We start from the raw sequence: 21,548 nt of genomic DNA, 5'->3' as shown, positions 1-21,548 counted from the left end.
AATGTTCAAAAGTTTTGTTCAACATACAAGAGTGATACAAGAAGATTCATATTTATACTAATAAAAATGAGTTCTTAAAATCATTAAGTTTGAACTGTGGAGGAACTCTTAGAGACTTAATTATTTCCTTCTAAATTCCTCACTTTATGGAACAAGGAACTGAGACTCCAAAGGGTTAACATGCTTGCTAATAACTTAGCTGGTGGCTTACCAGAACCCAGGTCTGGGGAACTGTTCCAACCTTCATTTCATTATAATCTACCACTTCCGTGATCCACAATATAAAATACAAAAGGATTTTTGACATGCTGATATTACAGTCTTAAGTTAATTTCTTATTGATTTTACTTCAGTTTAAGATACCAGGATAATTTAGGTATTTGATATTATAACTATAACCTTTTCACATAAGAATTACTAAAGCCATTATATCTTATCTAAAATAGTAGCAAAGTGACTTAGCCCACCTGTTGTACATTTTAATTCTACCATTTGAATGTATCTTCCTTCCGTTTTTCAACCATGACATTTTGGGTGAGGGGATTCCTTCTGCCTGACATACAAATCGAGCAGTACCAGCTCTAGGCCTCGTTAAACTTTCTGGCCATTCGACAAATGAAGGAGGAGCTATTTTTAAAGAAAAAAGAAAATATTTTTGTGGTGCAAACAGGAATGATATAGAGTCAAGGAAGAGTACAGCAAGTGACGCAAGTCCCATCCCTGAAAATATTTGACATTCTGAGCTTCCTGTCTACACTCTACATCTATCTATCTCTCCAGATGCCTTTTCTCTGCATTGCTCAGTTAATGTCCACTTTCCCCAGGCTTTCCCCATTGACACCATCTATATAAACACACTAAAAATATGTGTGCCATAATCCTAACTTAACCAAGCCCAATATACAGCTACTTGTGAATGCATGGAGACAACAGATTAAAATCTTAGACTGGTCAATGGGTATATGAATTTGTAGGTGGGTGAGAAGGAAATAAAAAGGAAGCTTAAATTAACTAAGAAGGACCATAATGTTATAAAAGCAAACAGGATGGTAACTTCAGAGTGATTCTAGTTATATTTTAACATAGGGCTTTAAGTTCCTCTTAAAATTCATCACTGGTTTACAATTTCATATCAATGCTACAAAATTCAAGAAAAGTGGAAGTAAGCTATGAGATAAAACAGCAAATGTTAAAACGTAAGATTCTCCTGATTGCAGAAGGAAAGAAAACATACCTAATACAGTTAAAGTTGCCATGGCAACTGTAAAGTTGCGTGTGCCCGGGGTAGTGGCCCGACAAACATATACTCCAGCGTGTTGCAGCCTGATGTCAGATATCATGAGATTACCATTTCCAAGTACCCGAGTATTGAAGACATCAATGGACTTGTGATCTATTTCAAAGAGAACACTTCAGTTAAAACAATGTAACATCTGATCTAAAATTTGTCAAAAGATCACTATCCAAACAATCATTATCATAAAAAGTCTAAAATTTTCTATGCTAAAACTTTTCCTCTACACGCTGAAATACCAGAAAGATAAAAGCCACATAACTGCCAAACATGTGTGTTGTATATAAAATAAAAATGTTATCAGTTTCACCCGTATGAACAAAGTTGAAGGAAAAAGACTTTTTTTTTTTCCCTAAGACTTACCAAGACGGCTCCAAGAAATGATTGGTTTGGGATTTCCTGTGGCCGCACATTCTAAAACAACAGTCTGATGAAGAGACGTTGTTATGTTCTGTGGACCTGCTATAATGGTTGGTGTGTGGAAGGATTTAGACTCCTTACCTTTGAGATGGAAAAGGCAGGATATAAGAAAAAATTATAAATAAGATATAATGAATGAAATGAGTTAAAATATCTATTCTGAAGTTTTTCACTTTTTTCTTTTTTTAAACAACTTTATTGAGATATAACTCACCCATTTGAAGTGTATAATTCAATGGTTTTTAGTACTTTCAGAGTTATACAACTATTACCATAATCAATTTTAAAACATTTTCATCACCCCAAAAAGAAACTCCATCCCATCAGCAGTCACTCCCCAATCTCCTCTCCCCATAGCCTGACAACTACTTTGTGTCTCTGGATTTGCCTATTCCAGACATTTCATAAAAAAGGAACCATACATTATATGGTCTTTTGGGACTGGCTTTTCACTTAGCATAATGTTCAAGGTTGATCTAAGCTGTAGCATGTACCAGTACTTCATTTCTTTTTATTGAATAATAATAATAGATTAATACTTAATTAAATGGATAAGACACATTTTATTTATCCATTCATTGGTTGATGGACACTTAGGTTGTTTCCATATCATCCACTTTTAATTGAGGTTCAAACACTGACTTAATGCTTTCACTAATCTTGTTAGGAATTTACGTGACAGTGGGGAGAACAAAGAAGTGTGAGAGTGCTTTTGTCTTTATGCTTCATACCAAGAAGCTAACAGATACCACCTAAAATTAAAACATGGCATTAAAAATTTAATTTCAGTCTCAATGTTTCTTTGAAAAAATTTTTAGTCTTAAAGGATCTTTTAGGAAGTAATATCTCTTGTGAAGAGTAAACACTCATGTGAAGTTCAACAATGTCTTTTGGTCTGGTTTTCTTCCACTACATTCAAGTAAATTTAATTATTAAAAAAAAAAAAAATAGCATCTATGTATAATTCCATTTTAATAAAATAAATATTTCTTTCTTCATATTCATCTCTCAAGCTAGTTTCCCTTCTAACTATATTTATGAATGGCAAAATATATAAAATTATGTTCACTTAATGTTAACAGTGATAATCTCTGGATATGGAACTAGGGACATTTTAAAAATATATCTTTGTACTTTTTACACTGTTTAATGTAAAAAAAATTATTTTACTTTTATAGACATTACTCTTTAAAATAAAACATGCATCATTTCTACAAATGTAAATTATAATTTTTCTTAAAACAACAAACAGAAAAACCCAAACTGGAAACAAATGTATTTTTATTAACAATGGACAATTTTAGTGGAAATACATGATTATTATTCTTCTTTGAGCTTTTCTGTATTTTATATTTTAAAAACAAAAATGAAGTATTTACAAAACAAAAATTCAATCTTTCTTAAAGATGTTGACATTAACATATAAAACAAGTTAGTTTGAGAAGAAGGTTGCTTAAATAGATAAAAATGATCATTTTCCAAATAGATTACAATAAAATTTAAATGTAATTAAAGTACTACTTTATGGCATACTATTATAGCCAGAGAAGGCAAATTAATAGCTGGGCCAATTAAAAACTGAAACATCAACTTATGTGTGGTACCTGGAATCACTGTGAGCGAGGCCTCCATACTTTTACGTCTGTGGGCTACAGTAGCAGCAACACAACGGTAATGTCCAGCATCCTTTTGGTCAACATCATAGATCTGCAATACTCCTGTTGGTAGTGCAGTTACCCTGTCATGAGAGGAAAGAAGATTAAACTCTCTGTAGTAGATTTTATATTTTATCTTAACATATATTCTATGATAAGAATTCATATACTCAACCTTTTAAAAATGCCAGATGCAATAATACTTTAAAGACTTTTAAAAATACTAGCTTGATTCAATTGTTTTCATTTGGGTTACTACAACTCTCTAAAACATAAGTAATTATGCTGTATCTCAGCAGTCCTCAACCTTTTTGGCACCAAGGACCGGTTTTGTGGAAGACAATTTTTTCCCCAGTCCCCCCAGGGATGATTCGAGCGTGTTACATTTATTGTGTGCTTTATTTCTATTATTATTATTACATTGTAATATATAATTAAATAATTATACAACACACCATAATGCAGAATCAGTGGGAGCCCTGAGCTTGTTTTCCTGCAACTAGATGGTCCCATCTGGGGATGGTGGGAGACAGTGACACCTGAAGTGTGTTGCTTATGTCCTGTCCAGTCTGTAAGACGCAACTTAATTGTCACTTGCCACTGATAGGGTTCTGATATGAGTCTGCAAGCAACTGATTTATTATGGTCTCTGTGCAGTCAAACCTCTCTGCTAATGATAATCTGTATTTGCAGCCGCTCCCCAGTGCCAGCACCACCACCTTGGCTCCACCTCAGATCATCAGGCATTAGATTCTCATAAGGAACGTGCAACCTAGATCCCTCACGTGCAGTTCACAGCAGGGTTTGCGCTCCTATGGGAATCTAATGCTGCTCAGGAGGCGGAGCTCAGGCGGTAATGTGAGCGATGGGGAGTGGCTGTAAATACAGATGAAGCTTTGCTGCTCGCCTGCCGCTCACCTCCTGCTGTGTGGCCCGGTTCCTAACGGGCCACAGGCAGGTAATAATGGTCCATGGCCCGGGGGTTGGGGACCCCCGCTGTATGTGATTTGTGAAATCTATCAGTGTAATTTTACACAGAATCTCACTTCACATTATAGCTTACATTTAGCTAACTGGTGGTCTAGAGTTTAGTATGATATTTTTCAAATACCTGATTTTTTGCCTATTAATATCTATGTATTCTCCAAGATATATCTGAATGTAAGTTTTTTTTTTAAGCTCTTCCTTGAATAACTTTGTCCATCTTAGCTCTACCATTTCAGCAAATGATTTTTGCCTCCTAAGGAATATTGCTACTCATCAGGATTGGAATCAAACTTTTGAAGTTGCTGCCAAGTTGACCCCTAAACTCCGACCACCTTCAGAGCACTAGGTGTGTGTATGCGTGCGTGTGTGCGTGTGTGTGTGTGTGTGTGTGTGTAGTGTAGAGGGGGTTGGTAAGCAGAAGGCAGAGACGGAAGTGGGCAACCACCACTGCCTATATGGGAGACCCTTACACCAGCACTACTATCCCCAGCAGTAAAAGTGTAATTCAGTTTCCTAAATCCTTGGGCTGCCATCCAGGTACTCAGGTGGTCCCATGATTGGAAAAGATGTTTGAGGAAAGGAACAAAGCACTAAGGTAGAGTATCTGAATTCTGATCTGAACCAAAAAACCAGGAACTATGCCCCATGTACCAGAGACTGATGATCTAATTCTTTGCCTAAGTTTGAAATGTCTTTAAGAAATTGGTTATTGTTACCATAAATGAAAATAAGCTCCACAGTGGTCTTTCCCCATATACAGTTTTATGATGAAGTCCTTGTCATTCCTGTATCGTATTCAAAGACAAAAGCTGTATTTACCTGTCCATAGTTACAGGTAGAGTTGTCCGATTTAATTCCCATGTTATGACTGCAGGAGGGTTTGATGAAATCTTGCATGCAAATCTAGCAACTCCACCTTCTTGGACCTCAGTAGAAATGGGCTGAACTTCAAATGCAGAAATAGCTATAAGGTAAAGTTTGTCAAATTCAGAATAAGTACATGCACTATCATACTATACTTGGAAATAACATTATGCTAGATATTATTTATCAAACTTGAACTCCTGCCCAGACATAAGGCCAACTCAACTTAACAAGCACAAAGAGAAATTAAGGAATAATTTTAGAAATACCACTGGGCAGTTGTCCAGCTAAAGGAGTTTGGTCTTTCCCAAAATGAAATTCTCAAGAAACTTAGATCTATTTCAGAAAAAAATTAATATAACTGAAACAAAAATAAGCAATTACCAATGGCATGTAATGATATACTAAGCTGTGTAGTACAAATCTCAAACACTATTGTATTTCAGAGGAGAGGGAAATCAATAAAGACAGATTAGTCAGGTAAAAACCTTTTACAGGGATTGGTTGTGAACTGAGTTTTGAAGAACCCTTTCGGTTTAGATGGAAGGAGAAAAAAAGGACATTCCAGGTTAAAGGAGTAACGTGAAGGCAAGCACAGAAGTAAGAAATGTGCAGCCTGCGTTCACAAGATTGTACGGTAACAGCCAGGACTAACTATTGTAGAATAAATCAGATTAAGCGTTCATGGAAAAGTGGAAGGAGAGTAGAGATAAAACAGATTTGTACCATGGTACAAATTAAGGCATCACTGAAAAGTTTTGAGCAAAGGAGTGTCATGATAACAGTAGCATCTGGGAAAAATTAATCAGGTATTGTTAGATAGGATGGATTGAAGAAAAAGAGCCTTAAATCAAAAGACCAACAGGCTGTTTAAATCAAAGTGAAAGAACTGGGTGGTGGCAGTGAGAACGGAGAGATTCTACAGGTATAATGAAAACAGAGACTTGATTCTTATTAGACACAGACATGTCATTCCATGTTTGGAATCAAATGAGGTTGGTATTGATGGAGCAGAATGAGAGAGGAAAGAGTGAAGACAAATGATGTGTCTGATGAATAAAAAGGTACACAGACTCGAGAAACTATCTTTAGATTTAAATAAGTCTTAAGTGTTGATATTTTCTAGATAATTCTTCTTTAGTATTCTAGGCAAGCCTCTAGGAACTGGTCATCATGTCCATGGTTTCACATTTTGATGGAGTCCAGACTCCAGGTAATAGTGTAGCTTGCCTTCCCTCTACTAAGTCTTCCAGGATATAAAGAAAGGGCCCCAATGAGAGTCTTACTCCCCATCCTCAAACTCCAGTTCAAAAAATATATATGTCTCTACAATTCACCAATAAAATGAGAAATTATGAAGAAAAATAGAAGGAATAAGGGCTAGATGCCTTATGCTTCATTAGACTGAGAAGGGTAAAAGGTCACAGAAGACTAACAAATTCTGCCTTGGACTTGACTTCATTAATCTGTAAATGAATCATGGGCCTTTAGAGGTATGGAACAAAGTCAGTGAATAAAAGTGAAAATATTCTTAGGAGTATCTACTTCCAAGAAGGGTGGAGTGGGGGTAAATTAATACTTCATTTATGTATGTAACAAAAAATTCCTACTTCTTTAAGAACACTGGTTTTCAAACTGCTGTTGTCAGTGGACCCACAAGGTCAAAAGCATTCTTATGATAATCATCCTTTGCCTTTTTCACTTTCATTTCTGTTGAGTATATAGTGTTTCCAGAAGCTACATGATGGGTGATAAAGCAACAGACCTAATGCAGTGTGAGAATCCAGCTGTCTTCTATTAAGCTAATTAAAGAGATTTGGGCAAACATAAAACAATGTCACTCCTCTCACTAAAATGTTTTGGAAAATAGTTATTTTTCATTAAATGTGTTATGTTAATATATAATTGATCAATGTTTTCATTTCAAGATTAATTAATGAATATTTTTAAAATTTCTAATAATAAAGTATCAATAGATATAACCTATATAAATAAAAGCTCTTTGAGGCCCTCAAAAAGTTTTAAGCATATAAAGAGTGAGACTAAAATGTTTAAGAATCACTATTCAAGAACACCAAACTCTCAAAATCAATACAGTTTTTCTTTTTAATTGCTTCTGTAATCACTTTCTAGGATATTAATCTATTTACAAACAAATAACAATGTAAGCTTATCTTTCATTTAATTAACTAAACTTTTGTCGAATACATTCATATTTCAGGGGAATTAAGACCTAAGTTTTGAAAAGTTTAATGCCTGCTTTATGAATTATTAATTGCTCTTATTGATTCCATATTTATTTTTTCCATGTGTGGGGAGCTGACCTTTAGCTTTAGTTGTCATTGATAATCCCATCTATATTCAATTTACAGACTTCAAAGTGGGAATTTTTATCTTACTCTTTCCCAGCATTTACCTCCCCAGATTGAAATATCTAATATAGTTTAACTTTTCTTCATAAAGCAGTAGTTCCTCCAACCCCATCTATTTGAACAATTTCTTCTTCCATTACCCCATTACAATGAATCAAGCACCTAATTCAGTATGTTTTATCTGATACACATATATATGAGACATATCTCTATCTATCAATATACATCTCATATCTGACTTCTCTCTATCCCTAATAGTACTCTTTTTTATTCAGGTCCTTATCACCTACTGCCTGGAAGTCTTGCTGGAGTGTCTTAGGTGAGATCTGTCCTGACAACAGAGTTACCTTCCAGAGTGATGGTCATAAAATAGAAATTTGATTTGTGTTACTGACGAATTATTTAGTCCCTGCAAAACTCTGTCACTTTGTATTCAACCACTTGAAATTATGTTCCACGGACACTGAACTATTTCTAATTCTCTGAATATACTATATTTCACACTTTTGAGCATTATACGAGCTTTCCTTCTCTTTCAAATATCCTAGGTCTCTTTGTCCAGCTGATGAAATCCTATTATCATTTAAAGCCTTGTTCTCTTGTCTGAACCTTTGGGAAGCTGTTCCTGACCTTTTTCTCTACTTCTGTAAAATGAAGACCTTTATTGCTACTTTTATCCCACAGTATTATAGTCACTTATTCACAAGTCTTTCTCCCATTCTACACTTTGAGCTCAATGAGGCTGAGTAGTGGGTCATATTCTTTGCAGGATCCCTTAAGTCGAGGAATGGCACAGAGCTCGGCACTAAAACAATACTTGTTGAATTAAACTGAAATTTAAAAACTGTTTTCCAATTCTTTTAGGTCTTTAAACAAAGTAACCAGAAATGTAGGGAGTTTCCCAGGTATAAATACCAAGGCTTGGGATGAGAAGAAAATAATGCTTTTTATTATTTTGTTTGCTATAACTCTAAACAACCCCCCATACTTTAGTGTATTATTTTTAAAAACAAATATCTGTCCCTCCTCTCTTAAAGGATTTTTATAAAGATTAAATAAACCAACATAGTGAGGGCTTTTTATATATTATAAAACTTTTTATCAGTGTTGTGATTACTGAGAACAATATAATCACTCTTGCCTTGAGTAACTTCCCTCCAACCACTTAGGCACTTGAGAGTTGTTTTCACTCTGAATCTCATCTAATCAATCAAACAATATGATGCCTCTGAACCACTACCTTTACTTTGAGCAATTCCCTCTCTTTCCCAGACAAATAAGTCTATGAAACTCCTAAGCATTTTTTACTATAAAAACTAAACTAATTTTGCCCTTTAGGTCAAATGGGCTAGAACTTTGGAGTCACAAAAGTCTGAGAACTAAAACATAAATGGATGTATCCTGTAATACAGCAAGGAATTTTATTTATTTTTGGTGGTGGTGGTGTGTGTGTGTGTGTGTGTGTGTGTGTGTGTATGAAACAACTTTACTGAGATATAATTCACATTGCATGTGATTTACATTCCATAATTCACCCATTTAAAGTATACAATTTGATGGGTTTTAGTATATTTACAGAGCTTGTGACCATCCCTATAATCAATTCTAGAATATTTTCATCACTTCAGAAAGAAATCCCATATCCTTCAGTTATCACTCCCTAATCTTCCCACCCCCTCCCCACCCCAGCCCTAGGCAATCTTTAATCTAGTTTCTTTCCCCCTCCTTCTAGCTTTATTGAGATATAATTGATAAACAGCATTGTGTAAGTTTAAGGTGTACAACACTGTGTAAGTCTGAGGTCTGATACATGTATATATTGGGAAATGACGACCACAATAAGGTTAGTTAATACATCCATCAAGTAAGACTATTTCTTGATCCCACTCTGGTTTTCAGCAAGTTATGAAGCAAGTACTGTATAAAGATTTTTTTTTAAATCCTCAAGAACACCTTTATACTTAACATGTCTAACTTCTTGGTCTCTTCTGAACCAACCTGCTGGCAAAATGATTTTGCCCAGAGAAGACCAAACCAGATATTCCTTGGGATTTTTCATCAGTACCTCTGAGACTGAAGAGAAAGAGGCCAACATGACTCAACCATAAAAATAAGTTCCTTTTTTCCTTTTGTAACTCCTCCATCTGGGTGCCACCCACTTCCTCTGCCCTCGCCTCTGGGAACCTGATATATCTGTGTTTTTTATTTCTCTCTCCTGCATATTTAAAATCTTCTTCTCCTGACTCCTTCCTTCAGCTTATAAAAGTGATTAAGGACTTCCCTGGTGGTCCAGGGGGTAAGACTCTGCGCTCCCAATGCAGAGGGGTCCCGGGTTCCATCCCTGGTGGGGAACTAGATCCCACATGCGTGTCGCAACTAAGAGCCCACGTGCCACAGGGAAGATCCCGTGCCGCAATTAAGACCCAGAGCAGAATGAATGAATGAATGGATGAATAAATAAATAATTTTTTAAGAAGTGATTCTCTCCCAAACTCAAAACACAAAGAGAACAAAACTCCAGGCCTCTCTTTACAACACAAATTCCTCGAGCAGCTACCCACTCTCTCTCTTTCCCATGGCATCAAAACTTCCCTAAAAAATAGTCAGTTCTAGCTGTCTCCCCTTCTTCCTCTCTGATGCGATGCCTCAAACATCTAATGTGCCTTCTTCCCCTATTATTTTATTGAAAGAGTGTCTATGACACTGTGCACTCCTATTTCTCTCACTCCCTCTGAGGCTCTCCCTCCTCCTCCTGCCCTCCCTTCTAGAGTTCTCTGTTCTTTTCTCTCTCCACATTCTCCTTGGGTGATCTCATCCACTTTCAGTTTTCAACTACATCCATCTGTTGCTTCGAGTCCCCAGAATACATCTCCAGCTTAGATCACCACGCTCACAGCTTCATACCCATGGCTCCTACTGCCTACTGGACTTCTTCACCTGGAAGTTATAAAACATACTTCAAACTCATCGTGTCCCAAATGAAATCATCTTCTTTCCTCCCAGCCTGTATCTCTACCTCAGTAGGTCACACCACTGTGCAGCGACTCACCCTGCACTCTCTTCAATCAATCACCCCTTCCCACTGATGTTAACTCCTAAACATATATTAAACCCATTCCTGTATCCCTGTCCCAACATCTCTCCATGGAACTGTAACAGTCTCTTGTCTGGTCTCCCTGCTCTCATTTTCCCTCTTCCCCTTTCACAAACATCCTCCAGACATACAACAGTGTTTGATATGGGCTGCATTTGACTCGTAAGTGGCTTCCATCTATCAATTCAAATGCTCTTGTAAGTCAAACCATTACTGCTAAAACCACCATGAACAACACAGTCTCACAAAGAATGTGATTCAATTTTAAATGCTGTCCAGAAGCATTGTCTTAGTCACCCTCCTTCTAAATCTTTAAACTGCTTAGCCTAATTACTAGAAAAACTGAATGCACGTATACATCTTTGTTATATCGAAAGGAACCGATATTTTTCTTTCTACTAACTATATATTTTTAACTCTTTTTCACTGGGTACATTCTCAATAAATGAGATTTGTCAGCAGGATTTTAACAACCCCCCTCACCAAAAAAAGAAGTAGTTCGGCATCAATTACTCCCAAACTATTTATATGGTAAGCATGCAACAGTATTTAAATAGTCAGTGTAAAATAGTTATATAAAAAAGTGAATATTTATGCTATTAAAGGTATACATTATAACTATGACACAAAGAAGTTAATCTCCATGAGTCATATATTAACATCAATCCCACTATTTTATAATCAAACCATTCATTTAATGTGTAGTTAACCCATGCTGATAGGCTTTGAATCAAGCAATTATTCATAAAATAATGGGCCAGATTAACTGTCTCCCTATTCCAGAAAAAGATTTTAATCACACTTATTTTAGAACAATTTTAGACTAAAGTAATCTCTTCTAAATTCATTCATTCAACAATTGTTTATTCAGTGCCTAGTATGTTCAAGATGCCAAGGATCCAATGATGAACAAAACTAACAGAGGCTCTACACTCAGGGATCTTTGTCTAGCAATGGAGAAAGGCATTTAACTAAATACCTATGCAAGTATATAGTAATTTCAAACTGTGATAAATGCTATGAAGGAAAATTATGGAATATTATGAAAGCACAGAACAGAGGTTATAATGATGACAGAAATAACTATAGCTTAACATATACTTTATTGCAAGGCAGCACGTTAAGTACATTACATATTCTAGTTTATTTAATCCTCACAACTATTATTACCCCAGTTTTCAGTTCAGGAAACTGAGACACAAGGAGATTAGCAACCTCCTTAAGGTTCTGTAGCCAGTGAGGTGAGGGTGCGATCTGAATCCAGGTAATCTCCAAAGATCCCATGTGAATTCTCTCAGTAAAAGCTTGAGATTCTCAAACTTTCTGTGGAAGGTAAAACTTACTGGTTCTACTTCCAAGCAATTCTGCTGCTCAAATAGAGGTTCATATGCACTGGCTTTCTAGCTGGGTAAGAATATGTGTTAAATTCCCAAATTTCTAAAACAAATAACACCTTTAAACTCTGGTGTACTAGGATTTTGAAACTATGGCTCTCATCTCAAGCAGTATTATTTCCATTTCTAGGAATCTGTTAAAGATAGGAAAGATAGGGCATCCCTGGTGGCACAGTGGTTGAGAATCTTCCTGCCAATGCAGGGGACACGGGTTCGAGCCCTGGTCTGGGAAGATCCCACATGCTGCGGAGCAGCTGGGCCCGTGAGCCACAATTACTGAGCCTGCGCGTCTGGAGCCTGTGCTCCGCAACAAGAGAGGCCACGATAGTGAGAGGCCCGCGCACCGCGATGAAGAATGGCCCCTGCTTGCCACAACTAGAGAAAGCCCTCGCACAGAAACGAAGACCCAACACAGCCATAAATAAATTAATTAATTAATTAATTAAAAAAAAAAGTTAACACACACACAAAAAAAGATAGGAAAGATAGATATATGCATGTAAATTGAATCAGTCTAAAATTTATTTAGGAATCAAGTATTTTAGATCTTTTATTTATTTATTATTTATTTTTGACTGCGTTGGGTCTTCGTTGCTGCACACAGGCTTTCTCTAGTTGTGGAGAGTAGGGGCTACTCTTCATTGCAGTGCGCGGGCTTCTCATTGCGGTGGCTTCTCTTGTTGCAGACCACAGGCTCTAGGTGTGCAGGCTTCAGTAGCTGTGGCATGCGGGCTCAGTAGTTGTGGCTCATGGGCTCTCGAGCGCAGGCTCAGTAATTGTGGCACACGGGCTTAGCTGCTCCGCAGCATGTGGGATCTTCCTGGACCAGGGATCGAACCCATGGAGGAATCAAGTATTTTTTTTAAATCTATTTTTAAAAAACTAGTTTACCTCATGGGAATATTAGCTATTCCTTTATTATTAGTCTCCTAGTTCTAAGCCCATGCACATTTGATCATCAAACAGTCAAATACCTATAGAGAGATAGTGCTTAGAGGCAGGGAGACCTGTTAAGAGGCCATTAGAAAGAGGAGGAGAGACCAGCTGTGGGTTTCAATGATGGCAGAGATGACGGGAATGGAAGGCAGGGCACATACAAAAGATGCTGTGCATTGAACAACACGATGTGGCCACAAGGTGTTCAAGGGAAACAGGAGGAAAGACCCGAGTGGTTCTGAGGTTTCCGGGCTACACACCTGGAAGGTTGGGGGATACTATGGTGCCTGAACAGAGGATGTAGGAAGAGAGTTCGGATGGACTGATGAATCTGCATCACAGATCCTCATTTGATGAGAATGAAAAGAAACTGGCCATGCTAAGGAAGACTGGGAAACTATAAAATGAGGACAAGGATTAATAATGTCAACAGTTTCAAATATCTATTCATCCTGATTTTTACTTTTACTTTTTAAAAATTTTAAAAAATATTTATTTATTTATTTTCTTTATTTTTTTGGCTGTGTCGCGTCTTAGCTGCGGCACACAGGATCTTTTGTTGAGGCATGTGGGATCTTTCGTTGTGGCACGCGGTCTCTTCGTTGCAGCTCTCGGGCTTCTCTCTAGTTGTGGCGTGCAGGTTTTCTCTCTCTAGTTGTGGCGTGAGGGCTCCAGGGCACGTGCGCTCTGTAGTTTGTGGCGTGTGGGCTCTCTTGTTGAGGCGTACGAGCTCAATAATTGTGGTGCATGAGCTCAGTAGTTGTGGCGTGCGGGCTTACTTGCCCCACAGCATGTGTGATCTTAGTTCCCTGACCAGGGATTGAACCCACGTCCCCTGCATTGGAAGGTGGATTCTTTACCACTGGACTACCAGGGAAGTTCCCATCCTGATTTTTATTTATTTTATTTTATTTATTTACTTATTTATTTTATTTATGGCTGTGTTGGGTCTTCGTTTCTGTGCGAGGGCTTTCTCCAGCTGTGGCAAGCGGGGGCCACTCTTCATCGCGGTGCGCGGGCCTCTCACTATCGCGGCCTCTCTCGTTGCGGAGCACAGGCTCCAGACGCGCAGGCTCAGTAATTGTGGCTCACGGGCCCAGTTGCTCCGTGGCATGTGGGATCTTCCCAGACCAGGGCTCAAACCCGTGTCCCCTGCATTGGCAGGCAGATTCTCAACCACTGCGCCACTAGGGAAGCTCCCCATCCTGATTTTTAAACTAATGGTTCACATGTTAGGCTGTGGTTAAGATTTAAAGAAAGATATGCATGAGTTTTTATAATAGTGGCCTATAAAAATAACAATGTATAACATGTAAAATTAGTGGAGAAAAGGATTTCCTACTTCTGAGGCTCTGTTGCAATGAGATTAGGAGAAACAGTGTTTACTGTTTTTCCAATCTTAACTTATTTTCATTTCGTTTTTTTTTTTTTTTTAAAGAAATTCACGTTCTTTTATTTATTTATTTATGACTGTGTTGAGTCTTCGTTTCTGTGCGAGGGCTTTCTCTAGTTGCGGCAAGTGGGGACCACTCTTCATCGCGGTGCGCGGGCCTCTGACCATCGCGGCCTCTCTTGTCGCGGAGCACAGGCTCCAGACGCGCAGGCTCAGTAATTGTGGCTCACGGGCCCAGTTGCTCCGTGGCATGTGGGATCTTCCCAGACCAGGGCTCGAACCCGTGTCCCCTGCATTGGCAGGCGGACTCTCAACCACTGCGCCACCAGGGAAGCCCCTATTTTCATTTCTTGATGACAGAAATTAAGGCATTAGAAAACTGAGGTAAAGGATATTAAAAATGTGGTAAAATTTAAATTTATTTATTTATTTATTCTATTTACGGCTCTGTTGGGTCTTCGTTTCTGTGCGAGGGCTTTCTCTAGTTGCGGCAAGTGGGGGCCACTCTTCATCGCGGTGCGCGGGCCTCTCACTGTTGCGGCCTCTCTTGTTGCGGAGCACAGGCTCCAGACGCGCAGGCTCAGTAATTGTGGCTCACGGGCCTAGTTGCTCCGCGGCATGTGGGATCTTCCCAGACCAGGGCTCGAACCCGTGTCCCCTGCATTGGCAGGCAGATTGTCAACCACTGCGCCACCAGGGAAGCCCCCATCCTTAATTTTTATCTGCCTTTTTAGTATTTTGAGTGTATCATTCTTTGGGTAGCTATCACCCATGATCTATGGATGCTTGATTCCCTCCCCAATCAGTGCCTTCAATGTGAAAAATGATGAGAAAAAGAACATCTGAATAAAAACCACTTTTCAATAAAAAAATAAATTACTAAAAATTTGTATCAAAACTTAGAAACTTCAGAAAAACATGCACAAATATGATATATCATGACAGTCTTAAACTTTGTTTCTCAGCAAATATTTGCTTTTCTATTTTAATTTTTTTAAGTGTGGTGTTAAGCTGAGTAAATGAATACATCCTTTACAATGAGTATTAAGTCCCCCCTAAAACTTTAGACAAACTATTTTCAGCATTATCAAAACATTCCGTACTTATTTACAAGGCAAAATATCTTGTATTCTTATGCAAATCTCGATTTCTCCTTGATGTGGACTTCATTTCTGCCAGTTAGGTATGATTTTACAAGTCTACAGCTTTCTTGTGAAACCTGACCTCTTTCTTCCCTCCCCAGTCAGTGCTAACATAAACCAAGAGCCCCACAAGAAGTCATTAAAGCAGTGCTGTTAAGAGGCCAGAGCTCTATAAAATAGGCAAGAAACAAGGTCTCAAGAAACATGCACCGTCCTCAAAAACAACCTTGCAAACACAATAAATATAAGTGCCTATTTTATTTGTGACTTCCTCCTCTTCACCTGTCTACTTAATCATTTGCTTCTATGATTTACAGTCAGGAAAAAAAAGGATCCAAATGCTAAGAGGAAAAAAAATGCTAAGAAGAAAATGTTCTCCCAACTTTCATTTGATCAGAAACCAACATATTAATGTTTCCACCTTGGAAATGTATGACTGTAATATTAAACTATTGTGCCATTCATGCTTCTTAAAAGTTGCAATGAATAAAATACTTGATACATGTTGATGTTAAAACCAACTAAAAATTATGAATACACAATCTGAAATGACAAGCCATCCAGTAACTTAAAATAAGTTCACAAACTATTCCCTAACGTAAGAAAACATAATTTTCTTTTGTAAATTAACATTTAAAATAGTCTTTCACTGAACAGAAAAAACTTCAGTCGGTGAGAACCTGAACGCAGGGTTTACGCTGGTGGTCCTAACGCTGCACAGCAGTCAGGGGATCTGGAGGCCTCAGCGGGTCAAGGACTAAACCAGTTGCTACCACCCCACCCCTCCTGGGGGAGTCCTAAGTGGCCAGCAGTCATGTTCCAATACTTCTGTGCTGTTTCCATGGCTCTAAGTCACCAATCAGTAGCTCTGGAGAAATCTATAAATAGCTCATCAAGGAAACGAGGAGATTTCTATCTCAAACACTCAAATGTCCACAATTTCAGAGTTAGTTATGGAGTTGTATGTATATTAGCTTAAAGTTTATTTCTATGAAACTGGTCTTTCAAATCATGCATTTGTCTACTCCAGGATTTACTAATCAAAACATAGTTATAACTTCTTACCTCATCAGGTTCAATTCACTTTGAGTCTTCAAACTTGAAGACTGACCTGCAACCAACAGGAAGTAAACAAGAGACCTGATCCAGCATTTAATCAAACCAGGGTAACTGATGCTTTACTTACTGAGATAAAAATCAACCAAGGTACAAGTTTCAAACAGAAGTTGACAACTTACTATAGCCTTAAGACTAGGCAAGAAGCTATTTGAACTTTTTAAAAGTTATTTTACAGAAAACAATTCATCTGTTTAATAAAAACAATGTAATGTGATCATTACATCTTGCATATCGACCTCTTTTTTAAAATCTATACTGAGTATGCAACAGCTATTGTATAAGTGGTTTATTATCTGACTTCCAGTGAATTTAGTATCCTGCTTGAATCTATGGCAATTCTGACAACCAGGTGCTAAGAGGTATACATTTGCTTTTCAAAGGAAATGTTTAAATCAAAATGTGTCCAAATAAATATAAACAAAATGAAGGGTGGAAACTTTGTAACAAAGTTGGGAACAGGGACTTTCAGACATAGCTGCTATATGCAAGTTTCCCACAGACTAGATTATTTTTCTGTCTATTCCTACTGTATCCATATTGAAAGATACCTTTAATAACATCTGAGAATTCTTTGCTTCTTTGATATTTTATCAAGCCTATCCTGGCAAATGCCAGACTTGGCACTCCCCGAACTCAATTTCTCTGTCTGGAAAGAATGACACAAAGCTCGTTGAGTCCCCACTGTCATCTGGGCCACTCAGTGCTGTTCAACAATTCTCTTAACTCATACTAAGAATTGGTTTCAGGGGGGCTTCCCTGGGGCTTCCCTGGTGGCGCAGTGGTTGACAATCTGCCTGCCAATGCAGGGGACACGGGTTCGAGCCCTGGTCTGGGAGGATCCCACATGCCGCGGAGCAACTGGGCCCGTGAGCCACAACTACTGAGCCTGCGCGTCTGGAGCCTGTGCTCCGCAACAAGAGAGGCTGCGACAGTGAGAGGCCCGCGCACCACGATGAAGAGTGGCCCCCACTCGCCGCAACTAGAGAAAGCCCTCGCACAGAAATGAAGACCCAACACAGCCAAAAATAATAAATAAATAAAAATTTTTAAAAAAAGAATTGGGTTCAGAAATGCTCTACCTTTCCAATTTATTCAAGTCCCCAGTCACTTTTAACCTAAACTGTAAATTACTTGAGTTTAGAGACATGTCTTACTCGTCTGTATATTGCTAGAACAGTGGCCTGTATACAACAGGCACTTGATAAAGGTTTCTTAAGTAAACTCAGTGAATCACATCACCACCTACCCCTTAATTACATCAAAAAAACCTCTGCCTCTTATCTCCCTGAGAAGATTAACGTAATTTTGGCTATATCACTCCTTACTGTATAACCCAGAGCAAGTTACTTTTTTTTTTTTTGGCCTCACCAGGCAGCTTGCATGTGCAGCCTGTTCCCCAACCATGGATTGAACCTGGGCCCACGTCAGTGAAAGCGCTGAGCCCTAACCACTGGACCGCCAGGGAATTCCCTACTTATTCTTCATAAACACATTCTGTTATGTCAAATAGGATTCTTAAAAGAGTTTTTATGAATTCATCAGGTATTGAGTGTAAAGCGCTTAGGACAGTGCCTGTAACATTAAAAGCACCTTGACCTACACCTAATACCTTATGTAAAAATTAACTCAAAATGGGTCACAGAACTAAATGTGAAACACAAAACTATAAAACCTTTAGAAGAAAACATAGAAAAATCTTTGTGACCTGGGTTAGGCAAAGAGTTCTTAGATAGGACATAAAAAATACAATCTGTCAAGGAAAAATATCGTAAATTGGCTTCCATCAAAACAAAAAAACTTCTGCTCTTGAAAAAAAAACTGTTAAGAGAATGAAAAGACAAGCCATAAACTGATGAGGATGTGGGGTACCTGGAACTCTCAAACACTGCTGATGGGAATGCAAATTGGTACAGTCACTTTGGAAAATAACTTGGCAATTTCTTATAAAATTATATACACACTTACTGCATTCTCACCTTAAATATTTACTCAATAGAAATGAAAATCTATGTTCATGCAAAAACCTGTACGATAAAATTGATCAAAGCTGCATTCACGTAATTGCCCCAAACATAAACAACCGAAATGTCCTTCAACTTCAACTGGTGAATGGATAAACTGCAGTAAATCTATACTATGGAACACTACTCAGCAATAAAAAGGAAAGAACTACTGAAACACTCAACAACATATTCAGTAGTTAAATCTCAAGGCACTGTGCTAAGTGGAAGAAGCAAGACCCAAAAGGTAACATAATGTATAATCTCATTTATATGACATACTGGAAAATGCAAGATACAGTGGCTTCTAGGAGTCAGGAGGAGGGAAGGGTATGACTACACAGGCAACATGAGAGAAGGTTTGGGGTAATGAAACCATTCTGTATCCTGAGCTTGGTGAAGGTTACACAACTGTGCATATGCTAAAACTCGCAGAACTGTGGACCCAAATAATTTTCACTGTATGTAAATTAAAAAATAAATTTCAAAAAGGCTATGTTCCTTATAAAACAGACTTTTAATCTTCTCATCACTCTTAATAAAGAATTATAAATTAAGCAAGTTGACAGTACACATAAATTTTAAATGCCAAGTCCTGCAGACCATCTTCACTTCTTCTGGAGGATGCACCTGATTTTCCCAAATAAAACTATAGAACTCTTACACACTCCCAGGAGGCTGGAGTATCCTGTTTGTCTCAGTGTTTTATAAGCTCTACTTTCTGCTTCTACCACAAGACAGAATCTGTCTTTTCATCTTCATATTCCTGGCATAACACCATAGATACAAAAGGTCCTGATAAACACACGAATAAAATATGTCCTAGGGTACATACACATTCAGTTCAGTCATCACCCACTTCATCTGGAGTGCATTCAATATAACGTGCACACAATAATAATCTGAAGGACTAAGATGCTGAACCTAAGTTTACATTATCTTTAGAATACTAACATGAAAAGTATATAGAAAAATATGTATCCTAATAACTAGAAATGAACCTATGTTCCTGGGGAACAGGAGGAGTAAGGAACCTACAGTCCTCCTATCCCTTCACCTATTGAAGTGGTGGGAGAGCAGTCACACCTCTGCTGAGAGGCTAGAAGAGTGGGGAGTCAGTAAGGCAATACACACACACACACACGCATACACCTGAACAACCAGCCTTTTCCGAGTAGCCCAGCCCAGCTCCCTGCCTCTTGATGTCAGCAGCACACTGCAGGACGGCGACTCCTGCACAGTCCTTTTTCACAGGCTGATGACCCAGCATATCCTGCAGACACTTGTCAGCTCTAGGCCCCCTGGCATTCTGAGCCCATCTTGGAGAATCTCATAGTATTCAACCTGACTCAGATGCCATCAGGCCAGGCTTGAAATTGTTTAGAATTTGGTCCTGGAACCAATTGGTTTGATCCAAGGTATCTCACATGAGAAATAGATTTTCTAGATTAGCTACAGGGTTTTGGAATTCTTGTTTGACCAAGACTTCTGAACATCTGAGACCTCCTTCAGGATTAAACTGTCCCACTGCATGCTAAAATAAAGGTGTGTTGTTTTGCACACACATCTGTGCCACATTTGCACTTCCACTCTCCTAAAGCAAAGGTGAAAAGAGTTATTTGAATGAAGATTTTCAATGTTGAAGTCACAACCACTTCTGGCATCTTCGCCTACAGCTAATATACAGTTCTCTTTAGCTGCACCTTGACTTATGTTCTGCTGTATTGATGGTGTTTCCCCCTAAAGAGATCAGCAGTAAGTAGAGAATAAAAGGCAATTAGGGTGGCTTCTCAGGACCAAATAATAAAGAACACCATAAGTAGATGTGGAAATGTGATGCTATAAGAGAAAGAGTTTGTCCTGGTAGGAATTTAAGGAAGAGATTAGGAAGAAGGAAAAATCACACATCTAAGCAAATAAACAGGAGCATGCTGTCAACAGGAAAAATCCAAGGAAATAAAAACAGTTTTCTATAGTTGTTTAGCCATCATAAAATTACTACCAACATTCCTTGTCTTCCATTCTAGAGCTGATAAAATGAAAATAAACCACTATTCACTTTGCCTTTCATATTTCCCAACTATTACTTAATCTTGAGTTAAAAAAATTTTTTTTAAATAATCAGTCTCCATATGGTACTCACATAATCTAGACAGAATCCTGTTAGTTTGGGAGTAAAGTCTGATCTCACTTTGAAAGACATCCCCAACTGGGATTTTCCTCTTCTCAAATTATCTGTCTTCCCAGCAACAGTGTGTGGTCACAGAAGTGTATGAGACATGCTAATGCATTTATCAAGTGATTATTCTTGGCCCCTCTGCTGGCAAAAACAAGCAGGAAACGGTACAGAAAAAACATGCATAGTAAGCCACATTAACCAGCTTCAAAGCCGTTCAACTTGTGTGGCTCCTATGAATTCAAGGGGAAGAGAAAAAGTGCTGTTGCTTTGTCTCCTCCAATACCACTTCCCCTTCAGCGTTTGCCAAGTGATTGCCTTATATTGCCTAATCCAAGAAATGCCTTTCTTATGCCTTGTTGTCATTCCATAAAGAATTAGTTCTGCTTAATAGCTCAACTGTGCAGGAAGAACATTCCATGCAATTTTACACTTTGCATCAGTCAGAGAAACAGAAGGATCAAAAAAGCATTAAGAAGAGTGAGGTTTTGTAACAAAATTCATGTCACTTAGCAACTTCATCCGTTTACAATTTATAATGGGGAAAAAAAAATCACAAAATCCACCAAAATTAAAGCAAAAATATTCCTACTAGGGTTAGTTTTGCTTTTCCAAGTGATTATCTAAAGGACATTTACAACAATTCAAGAACTGCAGTATATTAAATTATTTGTTGATAAACCTTACAATATTCTTTTCCAC

The 21,548-nt window shown here is 38.0% G+C and overlaps 1 protein-coding gene across 4 annotated transcripts in view; it reads right to left on the bottom strand.

Annotated features, from left to right (window-relative positions):
• Positions 1 to 21,548, bottom strand: part of PRTG (protogenin) — a 121,713-nt gene that overhangs the window by 61,999 nt on the left and 38,166 nt on the right. For 2 of the 4 annotated variants that reach the window (XM_059913235.1, XM_059913237.1), the window contains exons 3-7: positions 5,176 to 5,320; positions 3,319 to 3,452; positions 1,658 to 1,795; positions 1,235 to 1,393; positions 468 to 627 (exon numbers count right to left, since the gene is read on the bottom strand). In XM_059913235.1, coding sequence (XP_059769218.1) covers positions 468 to 627; positions 1,235 to 1,393; positions 1,658 to 1,795; positions 3,319 to 3,452; positions 5,176 to 5,320 — 736 coding nt within the window. Of the gene's footprint in view, positions 1 to 467; positions 628 to 1,234; positions 1,394 to 1,657; positions 1,796 to 3,318; positions 3,453 to 5,175; positions 5,321 to 16,616; positions 16,637 to 21,548 lie in introns of those variants that run through there. The other 2 variants (XM_059913238.1, XM_059913236.1) reach the window with 2 other exon arrangements.

Source organism: Balaenoptera ricei, chromosome 2 (genome assembly GCF_028023285.1).
Source record: "Balaenoptera ricei isolate mBalRic1 chromosome 2, mBalRic1.hap2, whole genome shotgun sequence".
NCBI classification, from domain to species: Eukaryota; Metazoa; Chordata; class Mammalia; order Artiodactyla; family Balaenopteridae; genus Balaenoptera; species Balaenoptera ricei.
Note: the sequence above shows the minus strand (reverse complement) of the source record. Positions and strands in the feature narration are given on the sequence as shown.